At 36.2% G+C, this 20,402-nt stretch overlaps 1 protein-coding gene across 1 annotated transcript in view; it reads left to right on the top strand.

Annotated features, from left to right (window-relative positions):
• Positions 1–20,402, top strand: part of TBCD (tubulin folding cofactor D) — a 133,719-nt gene that overhangs the window by 86,310 nt on the left and 27,007 nt on the right. The window contains exons 23-29 of the mRNA XM_075719382.1: positions 5,284–5,315; positions 7,464–7,526; positions 7,959–8,035; positions 10,316–10,397; positions 14,071–14,189; positions 14,617–14,708; positions 15,577–15,717. Of these exons, the coding sequence (XP_075575497.1) occupies positions 5,284–5,315; positions 7,464–7,526; positions 7,959–8,035; positions 10,316–10,397; positions 14,071–14,189; positions 14,617–14,708; positions 15,577–15,717 (606 nt within the window). The remainder of the gene's footprint in view (positions 1–5,283; positions 5,316–7,463; positions 7,527–7,958; positions 8,036–10,315; positions 10,398–14,070; positions 14,190–14,616; positions 14,709–15,576; positions 15,718–20,402) is intronic.

The raw sequence follows: 20,402 nt of genomic DNA, 5'->3' as shown, positions 1-20,402 counted from the left end.
ACTGTTTATTAGATACTTTGCTTTCACTTCTGGCAACAAAATAGCTGTCTTTTTGTGGACCAAATGGATTTTAAAGCTTTGATCAAGCTGTTTTCAGGAATTGTGTTGACTTGTGAGAAAGTGAAAAGGAAGTAAAGTGTAAAAATGCTGTGGTGTGGGTTTTCTTTTTGGTTTTTTTTTTTTTTTTTTTAATAGTTGTAATTTATAAATTTTAAGCTGGAAAATGGGTCATGAGTTTCTAATGCTTAGGACTCCATTGAATCCATAAGTACCTCAAGTCAAAAAAGATAAAGCCAAAGTGCTGTAATGGAGACCTTCATTTAACTAACCATCTTTCTTTGTGTAGCAGCTCTTGTAATGTCTCTAACCAGATTTTAAATGATGGCCATGAATTATCCTTCAGACAGGATGTGGTCCAAGTTTTGAGCTATACTGCACAGTCTCTCAATTTTGGAGTATACTTCAATCAGTTTGTTTATGCTAATTGTAGAAAATCCTGTCCTCTACTGTATTAGCACTTTTAAAAAAAATGCAAGTATCTTTCTGTCTTCCTGTAGAAGTCCTTTTCTGGGTTTACAATAGTATGCTGAAAAAGGAGAATGCAAGTCCAGGCACATCAGTGTGTACTTCCTTCCATTAGTCTTGATTCTGACACATTTGATGCACTAGTTTGTCTTGAGGAGCTGGTTCGTTTAAGCATTTGCATGTGCACTTCCAGTTGAGTATTGCACAGTGAGTCTGATTTTCTGTATGAAATGGGCACTAGTTATAGCGAGTCATATGCAAACCATGCCACTTAAACAGAGTATTTGTCCATTGTGCCTGTTTTGTGCTATACAGGTTATAGAGTTATAAAAATTGAGCTATATTTTATTTGCTGTAAACATTACTTTTATATATAAAAACCTAAGACAAAAACTTGTGGCATCTGTTGCCTTAAGCTGTCTTACTTGGGATAGGAAGTCTGTCTGCCAGTTTAAACACAGTGTTAATGGTCAGCCTGATTTATATTATGCTTCCACTGAACCAGCATGGGTAGTATCTTTTTTTTGTAGCAGATACATTTCTGTAATGCATCTAAGACCGTGTCCTAGTTCTCAATACGAAAAGTCCTCAACAAAAAGGTATTTTTAATAGTAGTTCTGTTAAGATTCTTTAAAAATGCATCATCTGATACAAGGTTCTTGCTGAATATTCAGCTGAATAGATGTTCAGAATTTTTTTTACCTCCTTTCTTGTAGCCAGTTCTGAGTCTGATAATGTAGGTCTTAATACACCGAGTTGGGTAACAAGATAATTTAGGGACGGATGTGGAAGTGCTGCAGATAGATATGCTGGGCTTCTTCCAGGTAGTTGCACTGCACTTCTGTATTTCAGCAAATGTTCTATTTATTGGGCCTTCAGGGTTCCCATCAGAGCTGGATACGACAGGATGCACAGTGTTTGATAGCAACTCCCACACTGGATGATTCAGTTAGTGCAATGTGCTGCATGCTGAGTTTTGCTCTGATGTCATTCTTGTAATATATGAAGAGGCTGGCTGTGTGTATTACAGAGTCAGCTATGTGAGACAAGCAATTTTAGGTTTTTACAATAGTAGCCAGTGTAAGTTGGACTGTCATCTTCAGAGTTTCAACTTTTCCAAAAGAGTAAGGTAGCCTGTAGGTGTTGACAGGTGCTAGGCAAAGGAGAAACTCATTTCAAAGACCTTTAGGGTTGCAACTAATCTTGATGGTTTCAGGGCAAATGTGTTTCTTGGCAGTCATCTGCGTAAAAGACTTTTTTAGGCATACTAACTTAATCAGCAAATAATTCCAGACTTGCAACAAAGCTCATCTTAGCAATTCTTCCAAGTTTAAATTATTTTTTGCATCCAGTAGCATGATGGTTCTAGGAGATCGTTCTATACTATGTTCTGAAGAGTTATAAGGTGAAATACTTTTGCTACTAACTGAAGTCACGGGAAAACTCTTGCTTCCATAGAGCCAGGATTTCACCCGTAGTCTTCTGGTGTTAGAATACAATACAAAATGTGTGTGGTCAGCATATGAATTTACAGTAACCTAAAAATAGGCATTTGTCAGCTTAGTGTAGTTTATTCTCTGCATCTTCAAGGGGTAAGACCATAAGAACTTTGTTAAATACACAGGGTTTTTCATCTATGCTCAAACATATCTCTTTCCTCCTCTGTGTACCTTGTGATAAAGCAATTCTGTACGTCTGAAGCTCAGTAAGTGTACAACCTGGACCTTTTAAGATACATTTGGGACAAAGAGTTCCCATGGAAAATAATTGGTTACTATTTATATGGAGATGAAAATACTTATTCAGCAGGTGTTCTTATCTTCCTGGAAATTATAGTTAGTGTTACTTTTATAATCTTAAAGATGAATTCTGAACTTCTCACAAAAAGCAAGTTTTAAATAATTTTAAAAAATAACCTACAAGAGTACCTTGAACTTCTATATGCACTGAAAACAGCAGTCATTGGTTTTCATTCAGGCCTACATAATTTTAAAATAGATACCAGCATTCTTAGGTCAGTAATCTTAGTTCATCGGTTCTACAAGGGATTATACATTTTGATTATATTTTCCACAAATAAGTTGTGACTCACCCTAAGATGTTTCTAGGAGAGAAGCATTGCTGTGGAACTGCACATAGGAAGGAATGCTTAGGAGCTCATGGAACCTGGGCACTGCATCAGTCAATTTACAAATTGAATTAATAATTAAACCTTGAAACAGGCACGTCTAATAATGTGATGCAACTTGTGGATGTGTCTTTGGAAGAAAAAAGAGAGAATACTGACTGTACAGCAAAATTCAGAATCTCTGAATTAGGTAGATCTGTATCTTTTTAATTTAGTGAAATACTGTAGAGCGAGATAAACTTAATAGAAAGATGCGCATCATGTTTGACAAAACTAAACACTGACTGAGGAAAGATCTAGTATTATGATAGAATTCTCAGTTCTTAAAATTGAAATACGTACGAGCTGTGGAAAGGGGGAAAATTTTAGTTATATTGATGGACCTACTGTGATGTCTAGGCAAGAAATAACTTGAAAAATTTTGCAGAGAAGAACACATGGTATTGCAGTGCCTTCAAAGATGATTTGATTATAGTTTTTGCGTTATGTGGAAGTCTTACTATGCAAATCACTGTCACCATTCTTCATTCTTGCACAGGGACAACAATCCTCAGTGAAGCTCTAAACTCCGAAATTAAACTGAGTTGATGTAATGCCAAAGGAAGGGATAGCTGTCAAATTATTAACATAAGAGTAGCTTTAAGTGGCCTGACTTCCTTATTGGCAGTGTGAAGTGGAGAAGAGCAGCCTTTATGACTCAGTTCTTGCTTTGTAGTTTGAACAGAAGTCTGTATCTGAATCCTTGCATCAGCAGACTCTGTTGCACACCAAACAAATTTACAAGATCATTCTTTTATATTCATTTGCAGTAAGACAACAGACAAAAGGCAAGGAATGGGTGAGGATGAAATGAAGGGAAAAGAAACGTTGAAGAGGAAGCAAGCCTTGACACATCATTCTTCTGTTTTTGCTGCTGTCTTGACTCCTTGCATCACTTCTTTGTTTTCTAATTTAAAATTTTTAGAAGCTGGGGAGCAGACAACAGGGCAGGAAGGTGGGGTAGATAACACAAAGACCTTATCAGCATGGGGATGTGGAATCTGTGCTTGCTTCCTACAATGATAAACCGAGCTGTGGATTATTACATTGAGCTTAATATATTGATTGTCAAAAGCAAAGGTTCCCAATTAAAGGAAGTGCTGATCTATGGCAAATAAGAATATTGTGGAGTTGGCGTCTCTGCATTACCTGAAAAACGAATGACAATGTTGAGCAGTCAAAAACCCAGTGCATGTTACAGGAGGCACCTACTTGTATGGAATGGAAAAACTTGTTTAAAATGTTTAGGCTTTTGAAGCCTATATAAAAGGATAAGTTGGAGGACAAAGTTCTAAGAGTTGTTAGGGTTGCTAAGTTTGCCGTCGGAGCGTAGGTACTAATTTTATTGTGGGGAGGGAGGAGGAGAGGAGGGAAGAAAACGTTTCTAAAAAAAAAAAAAAACACCAAGCAAATAAACAAAAAAGCCTTTGTTGTTCCTCCCCCTTGCTGGGAGTTTCTGCCAGAGCATGGCCATACAAACAGGTGATTGAGGGTTTGGCACACCTCAGGGAGGAAGTATTCCAGCAGAAGTGAAGGGAGACAAGAATAAGGAGCCGAGGGAGGAAATACCCAAAGGAAGGGCAGGGGTCAAAGGTTCATTAAATGGAAAGATTAAGCCACAGAGGGTGACGCCGAGCAGGAGAGCCCAAGCAGTGCTCACAACACCTCAGGGATATCCATGTAACCAGCAGACATTGCTCGGTGGCGTGAGGAGATGTCTCGCTGCCCAGAGACACGAGACGCTAAAGAATGGAAACAGACCCTGCCGTTTCCAGGATGCTTCTCCCTCTCTCCACTTCCTGCCGAGTTCAGACTTTCTGCTTCTAGTGCTGTCAGTGGTCAGGCTGATGTTCAGACACGTTAACTAGGCTGGATAAGCCTGAGGTCTGAGCTGGTTGAGACCATCCTTACGTAACACACACTTAACTTCAGGGGGGTCTGAAGCATCTTGAGCCATTTGTTTCTTTCCCTTTTCTGCTGTGTTGGAAGTTTTTACCCCCTCGCTTATGGTGGTGAATGCAAAATCATCTGGGAGGGGGCTTTAGCAGGGGAGGAGAAGGTGAAGAAAGAAGGGTTGGAAGCTTTGACAGGGAAGTAAACCAGTTAACATTTGGGAAAATGGGAACTGGTAAGTGAAGTTTCTATTTAAAGTTCTAGAGATGAAGAGTTTGTTAAAAAATTGCATGTAATTGCTTTGAAGTTACGGAAGTCAGAAGCCCATCGAGGCTGTATGACTGAAAAGTCCTGTGGCAAGTCCCACAGGTTTGGAATGCTTCTGAAGCAAGTGAAAAGAAAAGTAGAATGAACTGGACAGTCTTTTATTATTCTCATTAACAATTAGAAATACTGGGACCACATTTTTGCAAGAAGAAAATTAAATATTCAGGAAGGTTTTGTATAAATCACGACGAAGTCAACACGATAGTTGATTTAAAAAGAGGTATTTTGGAGTTGGTCAAATACAAAACTGCAGGTATTTTGTGATGTGCTTTCATTCTGAAATGGTTTTGAGGGTTTTTTTCCTCAGTAGGCAATGCACTCAGATTGCTTGTGGTAGGTTATTCTCTGAAGGCTCTGTTTCTGCTTTGCAGGGGTTTAGGTGGAGAACTGATGAGACCAGCTGGTAAGTATCATAGCTGTGGTGTAAAAGCAGAAAATGTGCAGTAATGAATTCTTCTGTTTACTTTTTTCCAGTTTGTTTTGCATATATTGTGTTGAATGCATAAAGTATGCACAGTAATGAAAAAAAATACAAAGTTTGGAGGCCAGTCAGAAGACAGGTACACCAAAACATTGGTTGCCAGCACAATTGTAAATAAGCCTGTTTGTGTAAGAGTTGGAGATAGTTCTTAGTTTTATGTCACGCATTCTCTCCTTCCATTGTTGCACACAGTGAACTTTCTTCAGGGTTGTGCTGGCTTCTTTCATTGGTTTGCTCAGATTCCTCTCCAGAAGAGATGCCATCTGTCCGTTAAGACACATATCATCATGTAATTAATGATTTTATCATAATACGTATTCATGCAAAGGTGAAGAATAAATACCATATAAACAACAGTTTGTGGAAAGGGTGGTATCACAGAAAAGATGATGGGTTGTTCACATGGATTTTGAGCATTGTTATATACAGAACCACTGTAAAAAGGAAGGGCACTGCAGGAAAAAGTATCCATCCAGGTAGCCTGGGTGGATAAGGAAATGATGCCAACTTGAGTTTCCTACTCATGGGTTGAACAAAGGAAGTGCTACATAGCAGATTCTGGCTTTGAAGATGTGAAGCCATCCAAACTTAGTGGGTAAAGGAGTTTCAGTACCAAGATGGAAGAGTGGTCAAATAGAAGGGGTGAAGGGGGCAAGGGGATTTCTGCAGTCTTTGAATGAGTTTACAGTCTTATGACATGGTAATGCAGGCTGAAAGAATAGGTAGGGTTTTTTTAATACGTTTTAGCTTTTAAGCAGCTGAGTATTTCATAGTATTGGAGAAGTACAAATGACAGTGTTTTGGCATGATACAACTGTGTAGGTGGAATAAAAGAAGAACTGAAAATATTCCACAAATTGCCTGCATGTCTAATGAAGATGATGGTCTCAACCACAATAGAGCATAAAAGAAGCATAGAGAACTAAGGAGGAAGCCTAAGAGACTTGGGTTTAGTCACATTGTGCTTAACCTTGTCTGTGAATAAGTATTAGAACAAAGAAGCCGACATAGAATATTGACTGGAGCTTGAGCACAGGGAGCCGGATTGTGTGACATTACCATAGTGAGGACTGAATTCAAGAGTAGATTTGGAGTCCAGTAAGTTGATTAGAAATGGAGAAGAGGATGAACTGTGTACAGAGCCCGGAGTAAGATTCAAAGATTAAGTTGTGGGAGGAGAGGAAAACAAGAAGATGGCATTATATAGTAGCTTGTTCTGTCTTCTCCCTCCTCTCCGCCAACCCTCTGCCAACTCTAAAGCAGTCACATAGTGAGCATGGATATATACCAGTCTGTTTTATTTGAACTGATCACCAGGAGGTGAAAGATTACTGTATTCCCCAAGTCCTGAGTTTTCATCTGAGCAATGCAGTCAATCTATTGTATAGTAAAAGTTTGCAGTGTTTACTGTGTTAATCTCTATTCCCCAAAACAGCCTTGAAACACTAAAAAAACACCCTATTCTGAAAGTGGTTTTGTAAGCTTACAACTCATTTAAGTTTATAGATTTTAAATAATAAGGACTTAATTATTAAAATGACATTTTCTCATATTCTGAGTATCAAAGGAAATAAAGCTGCGTCCAGTTTTATAGCTCTTAGCTCTGTGCAGGGAACAGATGCCACTACTTGAAGGTCCAAAAAAATGTTAATAAGAAGTAGGAAAACCTTTTATATATATTTGAAGATGGTTTATAGTGGGTGTAGTATTATCCTTGTCCAAGTCGGTTTACTATCAATGATACTACATAGCCATTTACAGATAGGTATAGAAACAGAAAGGTCACCGATATGTACATATGTACCTTAAATGGCAGCAGGGGACAAACATGCCACCACACAATGGATTTGCATGAATAATGGGACTAACTCATGTCAGAGAACGGTTACTGCTGTATGTAAGAATAATAAGTGTAATTCCCTTTCAGTTTCTAATTTCACATATTTGGGGCTTCTGATTGCAAATTTTCTTCAATTTAAAATAATGGTAGTGTAATGATGTGTTTGTATCTTCAAAACTGCTGCAATTTCTCTTTTTATTCATCTAGTTATCAAATTCATTTTCTTACAGTCTGCACTTTAATTGAGAAGTTGTCACGGTCAAAAATGCCATTTAGAGGAGATCCAATAATCGGTATGTCGTACTTTAAATAACCTTCCGTTATTGTAGTAGTTATTCATTATGCTAAAGTATTAATGAATGATGTTTTTCAAAGAAGCAAGATTAGCAAGGTTGGGTGGCCTAACAAATAAAAAAATATCAAAAAGATACACAAATACTGCAACAGATGATGATGTTATTTGAAGATTTGTTTTGTAGCTGTTTGGCAATATACGTCTTTTCCTGTCAAGTTTTCAGCATTACCAGATGTGGTGTTTGCGCTATGTACATTGTATAACAAACAGAAATAGCTATAGTAATTGAGAATCACAACCTTGTTTATTTTGGATAACCAAGGAAATATGTCAATATGTATGATTGCTGGTGTTTGTAAAAAATAAAAGAGAATGTTGAAGTTCAGAAAGGAACTAAAATTTATACCAGTTGTGTTCCTTACTATTTCAGGTGGCTGGCAGTGGTTAATAAATGACAGTCTAAGAAGTCTCCCTCTTGTTTCAAGTGCTGCACGACAGCAAATAAAGGTACAATAGTTCCTTCTTCATGTGGTCACACTAAATACAGAATTAGAAAGATTTTTGCTTTCCATTGGTGGATTATTTTCCATGGAATCTAATTGGTTCTTGAATGTTTGTTTCTTAAATTGGTATATTTTCTTTTTTTAAAAATTTAAATTCCTCAAAATTCAGTGGGAACTTTTTGATTAATAATTGAACAGCAATCACAAGGGTTGTTCTTGTATGTGCATTTGGACAAAGTAATTGACAGGTGCTCGCATTAACAGTGGGCTAGCATTGCCTAGTCACTCGCTGATGGTTGCTTGAAGCTACTTGCTGTTGGCTGTATGGTTACATTGATATGGTATTTTGCTTCTATTTTGGTGTACCAAATATGTGTAAGATATGTTGATTTTGGTAGTTTCAGAGAACTTTTGTGAGAATTAAAAAGAATCTCTGGATGATGTATTTGAGGGTGTGTTTGTTAACAGTGAGAACATCGGTGTGATCAACCAGAGTTAGTCTGGACAACATGCTTAAATTTTCCATTAAACTCTGTTGCAAATCCTTTTACTGTGCTCTCAAGCTTCTCTAATTCTGAATGTTAAATCCATTGCTAGATATGTTTCATGTTATTTTATGTAAGTGATCTTAATATCTCCAGTTATTTGCCTTAATTTTCCCGAGTAATACCATGACAGTTTGATCTTGCGCTCTTAAAGGCTCTACCAAATTATAAAGACAATTTTTGTCTGCCCTGTTAAAGCTTATAGCCATCAGAGAGACAATGTGAATATAACATACTGTGTTCATGTTGTTAGTTTTCAAAAATAAGATAAAAAGCCATTGCAAGTATCTGGTAGGTCATCTTTTAAAGTCTTCCTTGGAAGACAGAATAGACTAGAATGTATCCAAATCACTGAAGAAAATGAAAAGATGAAATTTGAATTCTTGGAATATTCTCTTGGCATTAGCAATTTATTCAGAGAGTTTATATGTCTTATAACTGAAACTTGTAAACCAAGCTTAAAAGAATTAATTATAGCCTTTAGAGAATTTTGACTTGTTTGGTTAACATTAATTAATGTTGAGCAAAGTTGTTTAGTACATGTCCATTCTCACTTGATTTCTATATATATTTCAGAGAGAAATAATTTTAAGGGCAATGCTTAAGTCGTTGAAAAGTAATCTTTTTTTTTTTTTCTGACATAAAGTATACTTTTCCAATGTAACTTAATGCATTTAAGGTGAAAACCATTCTCTTTAGAAAGTGAAGGACCTGAGCAACCTGATCCAGTCAAAGATTGGAGAGGGGTTGGACTAGATGATCGTTAAAGGTCCCTTCCAACCCAAACTATTCTGTGATGCTATGATCTGCAGCAATTAGATAATTCTGTATATTTTGCTACTATAATGCCTGTGGTAGTTAGAATATTATTTACATGAATGCTGGTTTTCTTTCAAGTCCTTCATTTTGCGTAGAGAAAAGTCTGAGGTGTCTTTCAGGGTAGAATTAATAAGCCGTACAGGATTCCTGTGTTATCATTTAAGATTTCTTGTACCTGGAGAACATGAGTATTAATAAGGATCATTGCTGTTAATACGGAGTGAACAGTGCATAGTTTTTGTATGCTCTCAAATTTATTATAATTTTGGTCAGCGCTATATTATTAGCTGAAAAGTATAATTCAACCATGAATTTTATGAGAAAACTTGTTACATACTTTTTGAAATAGCAGCTGTATTACTTTTGTGTTCTGTATCAGTGACTGAAACCACTCTAAAGATTAGAAGGTTCAGGCGTAATAAACAAGCTTTGATCCTTTTCTAAAGCAATTAAGATTGAGACACAAGGATTGCAATACTGGATATTTTGGGGTTTTTTTCGTGTTTCCTTTCTATAGCTTTCTGGGGAAATATGGTTTGTTTCTTACCAACCTGGCATCAATATATTGAAGGTGAAATAATGACTTGTGTATTTTGTAATACTGTGTTATCCTGGACATCTTTCAACTGAACTGAAAATACAGTTGATACATTACTGTTAGTGTCTTAAATATTAAATTAGCTTACTGGTACTTTTGAAGGCATGAGAGTAGAGTTTTTTTCTTACATACATTTCCTGTTCAACTGTTCTGAAACCAATATTGGGAAGAAATAAAAACAAAGTAAATGTCAGTAGTGGAAGGGAGCGATCTTTTAAAAAAATCCACTCTCTTTTTCCTTAACCTTTCAATTCTAAGCACAGTTATCATAAAGTTTGACCTTAGTAAATATACCAAGTTCACAATTTCGCCTTTGTTACAGGAGTCTGCAGTCTCTGCGCTGGCTGCACTGTGTAATGAATATTACATCAATGAAAAGGGAGAAGCTGATCCAGCTCTACAGGGTAATGACTCATGTTTATAGCAGAGGCAGAAAATATTGGGCTGGACCTAACTTGCACTTTGGAGGTATTGGGTAGAATGGGGAGGAGCATCACTAATTTTAAAGGACCTTAAAATGCTTCAGGAAAGAATGATAAAACCAACTGAAAGTCTAGGAAATGTCTCAGAGTTTTTGCTTGTTTTAGACTGGAAGTGAATACAAAGTACCATAATAATGAATATTAGGAAAACCAGATTGTTTTTCTATTCCATACTGTAAAACAAAGAAGCAAAGAATATGTGTTTGTGCCAAATCCTAAATTTTAATGAAGTAGGACATGTTCACATCATATTTTGATAAACTGTATGCCAGAGATTGTGGCTGACTTGAAGAAGAAGAATTGGTTAGGGATAAGAAGAGAAAGATAGCAAGGACACCCAGAGTTCTTGTAAATGTGCACATGAAACCTTGTCTGTTTGGATTTGGATCAGTAGTACAGGAGTAGGCTTGAACTACTGTTAGGTGCATATGAATCAACATCTTTTTTTATACTGGTTTTCTTGGGTCTTTCTTTCAAATACCAAATTGTATCATGTCTCTCAGAGACAGAGCTGGATTGTATAGCTATTTTGAGAATAACAACATTTATGTTCTTGTCTTTTTAAATATGACAGTGAATTACATATACTTAACAAAATACTGATTTATTTTCCTATTTTTTGCCATTACTAAGTCACTCCTAAAACAGGTAACAGAATACCTTATTATTTATTTTTATTATGGTAGTTCCCAGAATGAAACTGATACCTGTCACATATATAGTAACATGCAGTCTGTGCCCCAAAGGAGTTATGGCTGATATATAAAAGCAGCCTATCTAGATTTTAAATCTTTTCTATATTGCTAAAGCTTTATATGTTTGTAAAAAGAAAATTTCCAAAAATAGCCATTGCCTTCACACAGGTTGGCACTGCATGCCTGATTTTTTTTGTGGGCGGCATGGGAAGATGTGATATAGTACTGAGGCAGATTAAAAAAACAACCTCAGGAAAGGGTAATGTTTTGTAAAAACAAAACACTTTGGGCAGGCAGAGACAATGCTGAATCAAAGAAAGCAAGCTAAAAATGAGTTGAAAGGTTAATAGGTCACATTTTATGTAAGGGTGAAGTTTCAAGCTTCTGCAAAAGTGGACCAGAAAACCAGGCCAGATGTCAAAATCAAGAGGGAGAGAGGATCTGCTGGAAGAACATGCAATAGATAGCTGTAGCTGTTCTGATGCTGTACTCTTTTAGATGCCTATGAAGCTCAATTGTTTTTTCCTGGATTTTAGGTTAACTTTTCACCTGGCTTGTGCTTGAATGAATCATGGCGATGTAGCCGTGATGGTCTAGGGACATAATTAGGTTCAGTTTTGTCAATACAGGCAAAATTTTTCATCAGACTTTCTGGAATGGTTTTGAGAATAGAATTGTGAGTTAGAAATTCTTCTGTTCTAAAAAAGTCTCTAGTCAGCTCTGTCTTGATTATGCTTTTATTTGGCCTTGTACTGCTCTAAAGCCTGTTCCACACACGGTAACAAAAGTGCCATTATACATGCAAGCATCTTTTAAAAGAAAAAAAAAAAGCTCCATGTGTTTTCATCTCTGTGCCAGTAAAAACTATATATTTCATGACCACTAAAATTGTATGTTGTGGGACTGAAATCCACTGCTAAAATCCTCCCCATAAAGTCTGATGTATGCATGTATGTGTGGCAGCTACAGTGCAGAAGAAATTCAGTGACAATGTAGGTGCCTTAGGTAAGTCAGTTAAAGCAGGTCTAAACATGACCAAGGGGATTAGGGGGGAAAAAAAAAGTTTTTGGTAAAATTTAAGCAGTGTTCTGCTATGGCTTGACAGATTAAAATGAAAACACAAATCAAAGATCCTTTAGTGATTGAGCATTCTGAATCTGTCCCTATAGGACTGCAATTTTATTGAATCACATCTTCTGCCTCTGTTTGTTTTCACCTTTTCTTTGTTTTATTTTTTCTGTCTTAATGTGTTCTGGTTCAGTTTTGATGACTTTCTCTTCTAATATTTTTTCAGGATGGGTTGTGTTGAATTAATATTGTAGACACTTCATAGGCCATGTTGTTTTATGAAGCTGAAGACTCTTAGAAGAATATTAACATTTGCATTACCCTTGCTAGCATAATTACTAAGTAGTTATAAGTAGAGAGCTGCTCATTTACTAGTTGTCATGTCTTAATTTTATGTCATTTAGCTAAAATGTCAATCTTAAATTTATATCAATCAAAGGGAAGACTGTCATAGTCTTACTGTCTAAGATCTTGCTGTCTAAGCAAGCATTGCATCTTCCTATGGCCTCAAGACTCTATCTTACACTCCAGTGGTTTGGAAATTTTTAAATAATAGATGTGCTTATATGAAGGTATTGCTAACCTCTGGACAGGGAACTAGTTCCCTGATGTGAGAAACTAGTTGAGGCCTGCCGATTGCGTAGGGATTTAAAAAAAAAAAAAGAAAAAGTCAGTCATGAGTTATGATTAATGTGTAGTTTCTTATGGTAACTATTCTTTCTTCCTCTAGCAAATATTGCTCAATCATTTAAATCTTAGATGACAGTAAGCGATGGCACAATTATGTAATCTTCCTAGGTCCTCTGATTCTTTCAGGATTAAAAAGTGCATATTCAGACCACCTGTCTCCTTTTTGAAACAGAGTTGTGTTTATTGCAGCTATCTTGGTTGTTCTTAGAAGCTTTTCTGGAGTACCTTGTTTTTCTCTGCATTTTACAGAAGAGTTTAATATAGTAGCTGAAAAATCTGGTAAAGGAAGTATTGCCTTTTAAGTCTATGATAAAGACCACAGGAGAAATATGTAGAGAGATTCCTTTTTTCTTTTTTTCATTCATCCTCATTTTTGTTTTCGTATCACTTTACATCATTGTTTAGCCTCCTTTTTTCATGCCCAGTTCAGTTTATTTGTGCTCCTTTTCTCTGTGCTACTGTTTGTAGAGCCATTGCCCATGTTTTGTCATGCAATGATGCACAGAATCTGAGCACAGCATTCCTACTTCAAAGTGGTCGCTTCTTTTTGAGCTTTCTCCTGCAAAAAGCCCAACTTTGTCTCTATATAAAAAATGACATGATGTGATCTTATTGCTTAGGTACGACCCATGTGTGTGTTTAAATCCTGAGTCCAATTAAGACTTTTTGGGGGGAAAACTGTTGAATAACTGACCTTCATAAATCCAGACATCTCATTCCTAACACAGAGTACTTGTCTAATTATGGAAAATTATGACCTGTAAATATAAAAGAACTTGTTCCCCCGTGTTTACGTTTAAATTCACGCTTAGACTTATTCTTTGGATTTTTAGAAAATTGTAACTTTTAAAAATTGAGACCTTTGTCTTCTCTCTCTCTGAATGACTAGGATTAGTCTGTCTAAAAATCTGACTTCATATGTAGAAAATAAGAATTCATTCATTTAACAGTGAACATCTTAAAATTTTTATTATTTTTTCTGTAGGAAATTAAAGGTATTCTGTATTTTACTTTAATGAATTATAAAATTTTCTAGCTGCTCTGTTTGGGGGATCTTTTCCTGTTTTATTTTTTTGTTAGCCAAATATGTAATGATGATGATGTGGTAGTTGCTTTTTGCTCTGCAATTGTGTTTTTTCTAGGTGAGCTGGTGACACAGTACATTTCAGAACTACAAAACACAGAGGAAATGATTCGTTGTGGCTTTTCACGAGCTCTTGGGGCCCTTCCAAGATTTCTGCTAAAGGGCAGGCTCCAACAGGTGAGAAAATACGATCATTGTAATGAGAAGAGGGCACACAGTATTTTGAATGAAACCTATGATCGTAATCAAATAAATAATAATGATCGTAATTAAAGGTCTTTGTGAAAGGAGTTTGGATTGTAATGTACAGTAACTCCAGAAAATCATAATGAGTTTAGCTTGCCATAGATTCTGATAATTAAAGTTTAGTCCTGCTTTAGTAGTGTTAATGGAAAAGCCAGAGACTGAATTATCCCTTTGCTATGGAACATTTGTCCAAGGGGAAAAGTGAGGCATGCTGACAGGTCATGATGAGAAACCAAACATTGTTGGCTGTTTGGTTCTCTCATATGTGATTGAACTCATTTTAATATGCTATCTAAATTTAACATTTATCATAAATAATGCATTGGATTTAAATATCTCAGTTTTTATATTTTTTCAGGTTTTGGAAGGTTTGAAAAAAGTGACCTTAATTTCCCCTGGAGATGTGAGCTTTGCAGAATCCAGAAGAGATGCCCTAATAGCAATTGCAAAGTATGTTAATCATCTCTGTTTTTGTCTAATTTTAATTCTTTCTCTAGAAGTTTTCTCCCATGCATTCTGATTTCAAGAGTGGTTCTTGAAATGAGTTACACTATGACGTACACATTTTTATTGTGGGACTGTGTGCATCTCCATTATTCAGGATGGAGTACAACTCTGATGGTGCTGTGGGGTTTTTTTAAATCAACTGAATAGCTAGAGTATATTTTAAAGTTTGCCTTTCTCATGGGCTGCATTTTAGTGAGCTTTAGTGAAGGGGAAGAATATAAGAATACAAGTTTCTTCCACTTCCTTAATAAGAAGATTGAATTGGTTTAAAGAAACTGCTTTTTTTCTAAAGGAATATTTTCTGTTTTGACATGCCACAGTGTAATTAGTTTTAATAGTATCATAGTATATATGCTCTTAAACTGTTACAATGAAAAAAAAAAATCTTTTTCTCATGTTAACCATGCCTTCAATGTAAAGAAGTTTGTTGATATCAAGTTCAATGCACATTATATTAGTCCTTTGCTCTTCTTGCTTACTTCATTTTAAGGAGAGTTCAGAAGCTGACACGTGCTTTAAGCATGTTCGTTTTTGTAGTATTATAGATGTAAAAACAGTCTGCTTATCTGTTGAGTTTTTTGCCATGCCAGTGTTTCTTTAAACTTGAACACTGATCAGAAGTCCTCAGGTCAAATATAGTACAGTAGGCTCAGAAATATTCTTTATACAGTTTGTAGCAGATATTATAGGTGTTTAGAATATTGTATGTCTGGGGAATTTTATTGAGCAACAGAACAAAGCTATGATCTTAATGTTTCTCCTTGGTACTGTGGTATACCCTCTCCATCCCCCCTCTTTTCTCTTTTTAAAGGGTTTGCCAGACAGTAGGCGTAAAGGGAGAAGGATCCCATGAAGAATATGTCTGCAAAGATAACGTTACTGAGATTTTTGCTACGCTGCTTAGTGGTATGACTGATTACACCACAGACAGCCGAGGAGATATTGGAGGATGGTAAGATGCCTTACAAACGGAGACTTAAACGTAGCTCTTGCGTTTGATGTCTAATTAAAAACTGATGTCTTCTCAAAACCTGTTAGAAATAGATAGCTCCAAGCTTTTGGAGATTTGAGTATAGGTAGGAATACACTGGAGGAAGAGGAGTAGAAAGTGAAAGGAAAGGCTGACAAGAATTTGTCCCTTGCCTTGGGAAGTTAGGAAGATGGGGACTGTTGTGTCTTAAACTGAAGTTCAGCCTTGTTCTGTTTTTTTGGATGACATTCTTTTATTTTAGTGAATATCAGGAATGTATTTAGTTGTAAAAAGTGCGGAGATTTGAGCCATTATTTCTGTTTCTTTGAAATAATACATTTACTCCTACTTAGGGAACTCTTCTAGTCGACGTTCATGTTGTGGGGATTTTTTGCCAGGAGAGGGAGCAGTTGCATAACGTGTTAGTGATGAATGTTCAAGGCTATTAACTAACTGAGATGGATAAAAACTTTATAAATTGTGCTGTGGTATTACTGACTCTTTTGTACGTTTAGGTTTTCAATGATTTCGGCTGTTAAATTGCAAGAATAATTAAGTCATAAGTCTGTAGGAACATATCTATTATTGTGGAATCTGTAGAATAGGTACAAGATTAAGTCTGTAGCATTCATACTTTTGTGATGTTCTTCAGTCTTCACAGTTCCTTTAATATATAAAGAAGATTCAGTATATAAGATTGCATTCATCTGAATGTTCTGTATTCCTTCAGTAACACTGATCTGAAAAGGCAATTTCTAAATTGAGGAACCAAAGCACTATAAAGGCTTATGTCCTTCTTTGGGTTTGTGTTTAATTTCTAAAGAAGCTGTAATTGGGGATGTAACATCACTCACTGATTGGAAGTTCCTGCAATCTTGGAATGTGGTAGACAGAGCAGCAACGAAGATTTCATGTTACTTGCTTCATCCTGTAGAATTCCACAAGGTAGTTACAGGATGAGAAAACTACGTGAAATATGGATCTTAGAGATCAAACGAGTACTAAAGAAACATACAGGCTCTACTGCCAGGGTACTTTTCAGCGTGTATTTATGAGCACAAATATGCCCCGCCTGAAATAGTACTTGTTAATAAATGTATTAAATTATCAGAATTCGGGAATAAATCTAGCATCTGCAGATTTAAAATATATGACAATTTTTCTTCTATGTAGAAGGCTCAGAGCAGTAACACTTAATCCTTGTATAAAGAAGCCATAACCTAAGTAAATGAATGTGATAAATTCATTTTAGTTGTCTGTTAGTTGTTGGAAATTGATTTTGAGTAAAATGGTGTTTTTGACAAAGACTTAGTAATTTTATTGTCTTAATCCATAATTTTAATTTGAAAATATGCGGATATATGTTGCTTTTAGATATGGTTCTATACATAAAGTATCAGCCCTGCTTAACAGTATGGGTAATACTATTTGTACGGTATGGTAATGACGTGGTATTATATATTTGACCTATCTGGCAACCATGTGAGGCATCTCAGGGTACAGAGATGCGTGTTCAGGATTGTAAATTAACAACCTGTTGATTGTTCAGATCTAGTATCTGGCTATGCTTTTATTACATTCCAGGCAGGAAGTGGGGAGTGCCTGAAAAGTACTGCTATGAAATAATTTTGTTGGTTGAAAAGATTTCCTTATTTTCCCAGTTTATTGAAGAAGCTCTTGTCTAACAGTGCTGAGTCACATGAAGGGCTTTGGTGTTTAGTTTCAATCATATCCTTGCACAGTGTTTGTATGAAATAACTGGTTTAGATACTTTTTCAGTCACTATCCTCTTCTTTGAAGGGTGTTTTCAACAGTAGTATATGAACAGGAAACGTAATTTCCTTTTAATTTAATTGAGCGGCATCTACTATATTGTAGCTGGCCGCTGAGACTCAACAGGTGAGGAGGGATAGAGAACTACTAAAATGAAAGGCTCCAAACTAGGTATGCTGTGGCTCTAGCAAAGCTGGCAGAGCTCACAGATGATGGTTGCGACCTGTGGTGGTAATTGCTGACTTGGGAAGGCTACAATGGGAGAGAAGTTAGCTGTACCTTGCAAGGGAGGGTGTACACTCCTTGCTTGTCATACTTCTTTCTGTCGCCAAAACAGTCTCAGTCGCTTGCTCCCTCCTCCCTGCTGCAAGCAAAACAGTCCAGTTCTGGAGCATTGGCTTATGTTCAGCTTCAGCAGTCATGCATAGCATGCTGATCCCTGTTCAAATTCGGTATAATACATGATGCCAAGTACGCATTGTGTGAGTTTGGGAACTTTTTGTTTAGGCGCAAATTTCTGGTTATGTCTGTTTTGGAATGATGTCCTACTCACTCTTGACTTTAGTGTCATTATTTTATTTGGTAGCCCCAGGTTCACTTTAAAAAAAGAAAAAAACATTAATTACAGTGGCATTCTCCTCTTTAAGTTTGCTCATTAGATAGCTTGAACACAGGCAGATGCTGTAAAGTACATTTGTAATTACAATTTGTAATTTAATGGGAGCAACTATAACACCCCCTATAACCAACTATTGTCTTATGTAGGAAGAAAAGTTATAATTGTGCTTTTTTTTGTGTAATATGTATCATGCTGGAGTTTTTCATTGCCAGCAGTCATCAGGTAGTTTATACCGCTGTCAAACTTCAATGCTTGTGCTCTACCGAGTCATTATCAGTCATTGAGATCTCATCAGTTCCAGGGTGAGTTGCAATAGTTATAAATAACTGCTCTGTCTTTGAACAGAAAGTGAAGTGTAAGTTCTACAGTGCAAAGTAGAATGAAGATATTTTGTGCCATGTTAGTATTGGGCACTTTTTTAATTGAGTTGCCTTGTTCCTTTAGGGTACTTCACTACAATATTTACAAATGCGTTAGAAAAGTACACAGGATAAATAATGGAGACTACTCTTATCAGCCTGAGTTAATATTTGTGTGTTTGTATTTTTCTTGTTTTGTATAATGATACCCAGCCCTCAGCCTTCAGTACTGTTGTTAAAATTGTCATATGATAGGGAAATAATAGCACAGGACAAGAAGTCAGAGAAAAGTAGGTGTGTTTGACATCTCAAATTTAGAAGAGGAAACAGGGATGCACACTAGTAAGGATCAAGAGCAGGTCATTCCAGCTTGCGCAAGGGAAGGAGGAGCTTGGCTTTCCCTCTCCTCCTTCCTTAGCCATCAAAGAAGCAAGAGGGAGGTGAATGGGTCTCTTGCTCAGAGAATGTAGTAACACAAGAGTGACACAGGTGTAGCTGAAAGAAAATGTTAGAGCAACCTCATAGGGTTAGGGAGTCAGAGAAGGGGAAGAGATACTAGGCTTTTTGCTTTCAAAATCAGGCAAGATACTGAAGTAGGTAAGAACCCAGTTAAGTATAATTAGTTATTCATGTTAACCTCCACATCTAACAGCTCTCACTTCAGTTCCCCATACCTATTGTTTACCTTTCTGTCTATGTCTAAATTGAAAAACAAAACTCTACAAAGTGGAAATTTTCCAAGAAATCCCGAGGAAATTAAATTCCCGACGCCCATTAAAATTCAAATGTGCTTTGAGCACCAGATTCTTTTAAAGCTTCTTTGGCAATGCCAGCCAAAATCAAGTCAAGAAACTTGTAAATTAAAGGGGGAGGGGGAATCCTTTCTCAGCAAACTGTTGGCTGCTAAATACTTTTGTGGCCTCTCAAATATGAATGTTTTCTCATTCTGTTTCTTCTAAAACATTGACTAAGATAGAAAGATATGGGGAGAATTGCCATTTCTCTGGAGAGACCTTGCCTTTGGTGTGTAATTTTTGTTTTTCTTTAATGGAATCGTGGGAAAGTTTAACCAACTTTACTTTCCATATGCAGACTTTACATTTCTTTTGACAGATTGTTTGCTGGGGCTTGTCCAATCTGTCTACAGGTGTTAGACATGAATATCTAATAGTCAGATACTATATGAAAAACTAGGAAAACGTCCTTTGATGAAAGATTGCCAAACTTGAATTAAGCTACTTAGGAAAAAATGATGTAATTTACCTTTTTTTACCATTATAACAAATGTCCCACCCAGTTGTAGATTGCATAGGCAACTATTTTCAGCTTGTTTTGGAAACCAGAAACAGGAGTATTTCTTTTCACAGTAGGCAGGTGTACCTTTTCAACTATTTCAATTTTTGCTGCTTTTTTTTTTTAATATAATTATTACTGAGAAAAGATGACATTGCCATGAGTGACTAATGTGATGAATGTGTTCATCCTGGTGTTCTGCAGGATCATGTAACCAATTGAGGATCCGCCATGGTGCTTCCCATGTTTTAAGAAAGAAACTACTTTTAACAACTCATGTATTGACAAGGCATATGGTTTAAAACAAGTGTATTGATTTTAGTTTTTGATTGAAATCACAGTCTTCATCTTTACATTGATACTATATATTTAGACATTTTGAAGGCAGATCTTCATCATATAGATAATATGCACGTCAAGCACAAACTAGTGTTACTTTAGCTAATCTTTTTCATAAAACTAATTATTATTTAGCACTTAAGCCATCCTGAATCACTTTTTTTAATTTGGAAGTATTAAGCTTGAAAATTTACAAGGATATGACACACTTAACAGTGTTTAAGTATCTTGTCAAAACGTGGGTTGGCCTTTTTAGAAGATGATTTGAAGCAGACAAAGCACTT

The sequence above is a fragment of the Pelecanus crispus genome, chromosome 12 (assembly GCF_030463565.1).
Source record: "Pelecanus crispus isolate bPelCri1 chromosome 12, bPelCri1.pri, whole genome shotgun sequence".
NCBI lineage: Eukaryota > Metazoa > Chordata > Aves > Pelecaniformes > Pelecanidae > Pelecanus > Pelecanus crispus.
The sequence above is the reverse complement of the archived record's forward strand: the minus strand, read 5'-3'. Positions and strand labels throughout refer to the sequence as shown.